The sequence below is a fragment of the Sinocyclocheilus rhinocerous genome, unplaced genomic scaffold, assembly GCF_001515625.1.
Source record: "Sinocyclocheilus rhinocerous isolate Xijiao unplaced genomic scaffold, SAMN03320098_v1.1 scaffold905, whole genome shotgun sequence".
NCBI lineage: Eukaryota > Metazoa > Chordata > Actinopteri > Cypriniformes > Cyprinidae > Sinocyclocheilus > Sinocyclocheilus rhinocerous.
Window position 1 is genome coordinate 1,094,918 of NW_015659390.1, and position 8,434 is coordinate 1,103,351.

Sequence of the window (8,434 nt, forward strand, 5' to 3'; positions counted from 1 at the left end):
ATTATATTTTGTAGGTAATTAAGTATAAGGCTTTGCAAAACAGATCTTCCAGCTGTCCAATAGGTTAACTGTCTGGGACTTAATAGACTATTGTCTATGTGAGTTGATCTTAATCTAAAATATCGTGTTTAAAATGTTCTCAATGTAGCATATACATATCTTAAAAGGCATCTTTACATCTACACTGCACACAGACACATGTTGACCGTCGAAAAAAATGGCAGACAAAGTGTCTCTTGCTATCTGATCTGAGTTAAACCAGTGCTTCTCATCTGATACAAACTACACGTTCAAATGCCTTGTGAGGGTCACATGCAGGAGAACTGGATTTCTGAGTTCTGATTTTTGTCATAGCCAGCCACTGACACACACACACACACACATAAACATACAGGAATACACTTTCACATATTCAGACAAGCAGTCAGGCACACAGCTAAAAGGAGCAATTGTGGATCTTCTTACTTTAATTTGCATCGCTGGGCCTTAGGGTTTATATCATTAGCTGCTGTGGAGCGCGACGTACATGGAGGATATACATGCCAGAATGCTTTCGTTCTTTAAACAGATCTTGTCTGCTAAGAAGAAAAACAGATTCGGTAAGACACAACTAATACTGTTCTCTGGAAGTGAATGCCTGTTTTGCGAGTTTTAGAACTCATGATCAGAGTTTGTGAACATCAAATCACATAGCGTTGCATTCTCTATTGTTCCTGTGAGCACACAAATGCATGCTTGAATACTACCGTGTATGGCACTTTCCAAAAGCAGGGTACAAAATAAGGCCTGAAAATCAAACCAAAAAAAAAAAAAAGATTAAATATCCAGTGAAAGAAGGCACTTCAGCTTTAGAAAATGCTGATCATCAACCTTAGGAGGTCAAACTAATATAATATAAGCTGTTTAATGTTTTAATAGTTATTCAATTTATATGAGGTTTGACATTTTTAAAATTTTTTTTTTTTTTCCAAAATTCAGAACATTTAAATCTCTGACTTGTGTGATTATGTAATCTTTATTTAACATTTTACAAAATGACAATAAATAACATAAATGAATAGTTTGGGGGTTTATTTATATTTCCTGTAAATGAAAGAAAAAAAGTTGAATAATGTATTTAATATGCTTGCTTTCTGGTCATGCTGTAGATTAAAAGGTCAAAATAAGATTATTTACATTTTTGTAATGGGAAAAATAAAAGTAGGGAGCAAAATATGGGACAATTTTGACTAAATATTACATTTTGTTAATTAAAATTAACCAACCATTATATGCTTTTATTACATTGAACATCACACTCTTAATGTGCTTAAGGTGCTTCACGATGCCATAGAAGAACCTTTTTGTCTAAATGGTTCCATAAAGAACCTTTAACATCTGAAGAACCTTTCTGTTTCACAAACAAAAGGTTCTGGCGAAAGAAGGTTCTTCAGATTATAAAAAAGGTAAAAAAGAGATGGTTCTTTAAAGAACCTTTGACTGAATGGTTCTTTGTGGAACCAGAAATGGTTCTTATGGCATCGCTGTGAAGAACCTTTTAAGCATCTTTATTTTTAAGAGTGCGGTTCAACAAATTAAGTCAAAATTATATTTTTGTACGGTTCTAAATGTCAAAAAAGACCTCTGATGTGTGCAGGCCAAATATATATAAATCTTTATTTAAGGAGTGCATGCATTTAATATGTTTAAAACAAGATATTTTTCATGCTCTGTTCATTTCAAGGGATTTGAGCCTCTAAATCCATTCAGTCATGAGACTTCAAAATGTACCATTCATTAAAGTTACCATACTGTACATTTACAACTCACGCAACTGCAGGCTTTGTCATGCTCATGTTGAAACACTGACTGCTTTGCTTCAGCAGTCGTTTCTGTTTTGGAGAGAGATGCTGACAGAGATAATAAACCCAGGACAACAGTTGAGAAATATTTCTGGGGCCCTTGTGGAGGAAGGCAGGTGAACAGAGCCAAAACAGGGACAAGCTTCAAAAAAAATGTGCTAATTAAAGGACTCTTTGCAACCACCTAGTTACAACATAATCATTAGGAGTTTAGCACATTATCACATAATTTAGCTTCTAACTAATTTAGCCCAAAAGACGTATCTGTGAGGCCTCACACACACTTATCAAGGTGTTTACAGCTTGGATTGCAAGTATACACGAAACCGCTTTTCTGTTTGTTATGCTGTGCTGCGTGTTTTGATCCCCAATCTGTAATGTTTAACATACATGTGTAAAAGAGCAGCAACTTACTGTATTTAGATCTTGTTATTCCAGCATTTTGGACTGAGTGGAACAGCAGTGGCTGAAAAACTCCCCAAAACAGTCAAGTGACTCAATGTTGTTATACTTCAGTCCTCCAGAAAGGGAAGCCCACTCTCCTGAAACAATAGCTGGGGTCTAAACAAGTATTATGTAATGTTCCCTGACCTCCAGCCACATGGACATTCTCAGGGTGGGACATGTCTTAAGATGGTCCCCAATGTGACCTATGGGTGGGGAGGACATATACAGTGTTGCCCATTAAAGTAAATGACATTCATTCCTTAAAAAGATAATACATTTTAGTAAATGATAATAATATCGTTAGCATGGGACACTAAGGTTAATATAAATGCTGTTCCAATCCTTGTGAGCTGTTCACCTAGACAGCATCTTTTGGCAGTGTTGCTCCAAATAACAGGCAGCAAAATATGCTGCCTTTTAAGATAACCTGTTTTAGCTCAAATCTAAGACAGCACTGCATATAATCAAGGATAAGGCAATCCAAGAATAGACTGCCTGCGACAAGCCTGTTGAAAACCTGATAGTGGACAGAGACAAGGAAAATACATATAGTAATATAAAAAATATATTTGTTTATGCATATATTTATTTTAAAATACATGGTATGTTATTTCAAATATATTTTAAATATATAAATAAATGTTACATTTATAAATATTTAAATTATTGCTTTTATTTAAATAATTATTCAATTTTATGTGTATGTAGAGTAACACTGGTATACAGTACATATAAAATATCTTATATAATGTTTTATTATTTATTCATTTATTTATTATATAAACATACATTTATTGAATATCATTTAATGAATAATAACATTTTAAGGTTTGTTTGAGTTAGGATGTTACGAGCAGCTGCTAGACAGTGAGGCAGCTCACTAGATTTTGGAAAAGAGCTTGAGTTTCTATCTTTGGAACATCTTGCAAGTATAGAAATAAACAGCTAGCAAACACAATACTATTTATCTGAGTTCACAATATCCAGCCACTGGGTTTTGTGGGAGTCATGAGATCTCACAATATTAAGCATGAGATGGGAAATAACATGATGTAACAGTAAAACGGAGAGCAGATTGAATCAAACAGTACTGACTTCCTCTCTTTCTTTACTTTTGTTCTCCTCAGAGGCTCCAGCAATCATGTGCTCTGAAGACACACTCCTCCGGTCGTCTCTGCGCTCGTCCCTTAAAAAGGTACAGAACGTCAAAAATAACTTCCTTAACAATGTCTGTGTGCACATATGAACTTAACTATTAGTTGCTTTTTTCTTTGCACTGCCTGGGGTAATTCATGCTTCTCTAATGCACAAACTCTAAATCAAACACTGAAGCAAACCCATTTTACTAGACTGCAAACATTCAAAACTCATTTAAAAAGGAGTTGGGTAAAATAACTATTCAAACGTCAGAAGGATTTTTATCCAAGCCAGTGCTGCAATTTCCTGTTCATTTACTCCTTCACTCCAAGTTACCTTGGCACCTGCATTAGTAAGTAAGGTGGGTTATGGACACGCCCCCTGATCCTCACCCCTCAAGGTTTATCATGCAGCTGGAACACACAGATAAGAGCGCTGAAGGAGAGACCGTGTTAAACGCACCAGCTAAACATATTTTGCCTGCTCTAGCGGTTCTTTTACTGCTTGATGCAGAGTTTTGTTATGCAAATTTATACTTTTCTGGAGGCAGATGAAATAATCCTTCAAAACAACGGAATGAGATGCTGTTTTTATTCCACTTAAAAACCTTTGCTTTATCTTATAATGTTCATTGCTGTCCCAACATATTATATTACGCTTAAAGGTCCCCTGAAATGCTTAGAAACACGCTGCGTTACTCTATGTGTTGACGTCATTTTAACTGAAACAGGAAGACAGGGCGGGACATATCAAGCAGCCCCGCCCCTTTTTAAAATAGCCAATAGCGTTCCAGATAATTCGTTCATGCACATTCAAATGGTTAGAAATGTCAAAACACTGTATATAAAACTGTATACATCAATATACAGGTAGCTGAAATAAAATTGCAAGTTTTAAAATAAATTTGATAACCGTTAAGCTATATTTAATTACATTTTAAGAAAAAACGTTAGGTTTTTAATACTTTATTTTATTTCAAATTAACGTTCATTTTTATTTCAAGTGATGAAAATGTGTTTTTTTTAAAGGTTGTGGTTTTAGTAAACTATAATAACCCTGGTTCAATACCATGGTATATGAATATGATAATCATTTAGCATATAGGCATAGTGGAGACCGGCACTAGTGTTCACACGTTCAATTTCCCCCATCATAACTAACCCTAGATCCAGTTCTAGTGCTGTCAAACGATTAATCGCATCCAAAATAAAAGTTTTTGTTTACATAATATATGTATGTGTACTGTGTATATTTATTATGTATATATAAATACACACACATACAGTATATATTTTGAAAATATTTACATGTATATACATTTATATTCTTATATTTTATATTAGGCCTATATACAAATATATTTAATATATAAACATAACATATTTTTCTTAAATATATACATGCATGCGTTAGTATTTATATATACATAATTAATATACACCGTATACACACATATTATGTAAACAAAACTTATTTTGAATGCGATTAATCGTTTGACATCACTAAATATATATATATATATATATATATACTATTACATTAAATGCATTAAATAGAATATAAGAGTATCATATAACTAAATGTTATTCTTTATGTTTTGTAAAGAAATTTACTCACAGGCCCAATTTATACTTATCTAAAGGACTAATTTCAAAAACTATTGTAAGACCATGAAAAAAATTAATGTCAAGCTTATCTGTTTGACCGGTAGTATAAAAATAAGGTGAAGCTGTCTCCTGTGGTTGCTATGGTTAGATGTGTTGCAGAAATAAATATTGATTCAGACATCACTTTTGCTCATTGCTACAGCTCTACTTTCTGCAGTGGTGAAAACCTCAATACGTCAGTGGGGTAGTTACCGCTGACACTGACGTTAACATTTATATACACAGTATACACGTGTATATTATGTAAATAAAAACTTATTTTGGATGCGATTAATCGCGATTAATCGTTTGACAGCACTAATATAAACACACCCACTATGCTACAATTGTCTCTTCAGAACTAGTCTGACCACGTATTGCAGTTAACAAAAGGCTATATGTGACCCTGGACCACAAAACCAGTCATAATTAGCACTGGAATATTTGTAGAAATAGCCAACAATACATTGCATTTCCTACCGTAAATATATTAAAACTTAAATTTTGATTAGGTAATAGGCCTATGCATTGCTAAGAACTTGGACAACTTTAAAGGCGATTTTCTCAAATGTTTTTTTTTTTTTTTTTGCACCCTCAGATTCCAGATTTTCAAATAATGTATAAATCTCAGTTTCAAAAAATTTACCCTTATGACTGTTTTTTTTGGTCCAAGGTCACAAAGGTCACATTTTACAATTTTAATGTAAACAAACACCCGCGGCTAATCCATGCGGATGCTGGTTACAGTGGTTACAGTGGTTAGCGGGAGCGGGAGCGAGGGGTGGCGCCTCGGCTGGATCGGCGAGAAGGCGCTGGCACTTCTGACAGCGAGCAGCAGGTTTTAATGGCATTCGGAGGCTGGAGATCACACGCACACAGGAATGCAGCGTGCAGGTCCGGTTGTCCTTAAACAGGGATTGTCAAATCCTTACTGGAGATGTAGTTTTCGACATGTGTTGCTGCAACAGATGATCTTTAAGTAAAATAATTTTTCATATATCGGACCTGGCTGAAACATGCATCTTTTTCGGAGCTATAATTACCAAGTCTTTCCAGATCGGTGTACCAGTAAGGAAACACCTCAGATTCGAGGAATCAGCTGGGTAAGTGGGCAGAAATAAATTCTTTAAAAAAAAGTAGAATTGTTATTTGTCAAGAACGAAAGAGAAACTTCTATAATCTGGTTATTCCATGAAATAGGAGCTTGTTTGAAAAGGTAATGCTCTTTAAAAAATTTAAAAAAAAGATTTGAAACATTCTTTCAAAGAATGTTTTAAGTGTTAATAAATTACATTCTGCAATCTCAAGTTAAATAAACTTGCTTTGAAGTGTGCTTAAAAATCCCATCTTCATGGAAAAATATGGCAAAATTAAAAAATACCTGTTTAATGATAAGACATTAAATGTTGGTGTCTGCTTTTTATTGGCACCCTTTTCTTGGAATAACCCAAACAATATTTCCATTCTGAATACATGCAGGTACAATTATCTCAGAACAACCTATTGACTCTGTATAGCTAATGAAGTGTGTTTGTGTGTGTGTCAGTCAGGATGTGTGTGAAGGGAAGATGGCATTGAAACCAATGCCAAATGATGTGAAGCCGGAGGCTAAGACACTTAACCAAAGCCCCTCAGACATTGAACATGACCCCAAACAGTCAGGGAGAGCAGAGCTTTCTATTGTTGTTGTATATGATTTTGTGTTTACATGTTGTTAAAGGGTTAATCAAGGATGAGTTATTTATAGCGTATTGTTTATTGTCCATCTTAAGGTTTGTTCCCTTACAGTTTGGAAAAGAATGTGCACAGGAAGACCCACACCACTGTAGACCAGAGTGAACTTGAGTGAACTTTAGTGAACTACAGAGTAAATCTCATATAATGAGCATTTTTACCAAAGCGAAGGATCTCAATTCAAAAAGAGACTGACTGATCTCTTTAGATTACATTCTTTTCGGTTGGTTTTGGTCATGTGACTTTCATATCAATATCAAAAAGAAAACAAAATACTCATAAACACGGGATGAGGAAACATATGGACACTGTGTAAACCTTAATGGTGCTTTCCCACCTTCGTATTACACTGAACATTGATTAACCTGCACGTTTACTCTTATACTTATCCATGTCTTCAAATACACAAGGTAAACAGTTAGTCCAATTAGGACATGTAGTTTCTGCACTGCTGACTGTTAGATGTTATGGAGTGGTGGTCTTTTATATATCAAGATACTGGACCCCCTTTTCCTCTTCTACATTCCAGCAATAAGGGTCGTGACTCAGCATGAAACACCTCATGTTGCCCGAGGACCCCCTGAGAAAGAGATAAAGAGCCCTAGTTAAAAAGATATCCATGTGTTGTGTCAATGTGCCACTGTCTGCACTCTTATCAGGGTTGACTTTAATCTGTCTGCTATTTTCTGGAGGTTTGTTCCACCTGAAATTATGTATATTTTGTCAGAATACGGTACAAAACCAAACTTTAGACTGAGACATTTGTCTTAAAGGAAATAGTTTACATGAAAATTTGCTTAAAGTTTACTCACCCTCAGGCCATCCAAGATGTAAATGAGTTTGTTTCTTCATCAGCACGGATTTGGAGAAATTTAGCATTATATCACTTGCTCACCAGTGAATCCTCTGAAGTGAATGGGTGCCGTCAAAATGAGTCCAAACAGCTGATAAAAACATCACAATAATCCACACAACTCCAAACAAATCCATCATTAAAACGTTTTTTTTAACTTCAAACAAACCATTGCTTCCAGCTAAAATATGAGTCCTCTATTCATAATACTGGTTTATCCAGTGGAAATGTCATCTTGTCTGAATCAGGAGAGATATCTGCACAGATCAAGCACAGTTTATAAGCATAGGCAGTCCAAAACAAATCAAACAGTTCCAAACAAAGCAAATTTTCATTTTTGGTTGAACTATTTCTTTAAATAATCATATAAGTGTGAATTTACAGGACAAACTTCATTTCTGAACCAAGTTTGTGGCAGAACAAAAAACTGCAAGCCTAAACAATGAATGAGGCTAACCCATGTATACCCATTAGCATGTCCTAGCCACAGTCTTGTCTGAAATGTTACTGACAAAATAGAATAATTCTTGTCAACATCAACAAGTTGATTTCTTTATCTTATTATTCTCAAACATCTTTCCTGGACAGAATATTTCAGCATCTAGTTGCATTTATTCCTGTCATTTCAAAGGTTTAACCCCCCCCCTAAACAAAACACAAACATTAAGAACTCTCATTCAGGATGGAGTATGTTAAAAATGGGTCAATTCTTTGAGCAAATGTAACCCTGTATATAGAAAAAGCATAAAAAACATCCTTTTCCCAAAGGAAGTTGG

The 8,434-nt window shown here is 34.8% G+C and overlaps 1 protein-coding gene across 1 annotated transcript in view; it reads left to right on the forward strand.

Moving 5' to 3' along the window:
* Positions 1-511: 511 nt before the first annotated feature.
* The window catches only part of LOC107723737 (rap guanine nucleotide exchange factor 3-like), a 42,543-nt gene continuing 34,620 nt past the window's right edge, over positions 512-8,434 (forward strand). Inside the window, exons 1-2 of the mRNA XM_016532446.1 lie at positions 512-599; positions 3,416-3,483. Of these exons, the coding sequence (XP_016387932.1) occupies positions 527-599; positions 3,416-3,483 (141 nt within the window). The 5' untranslated portion in view covers positions 512-526. The remainder of the gene's footprint in view (positions 600-3,415; positions 3,484-8,434) is intronic.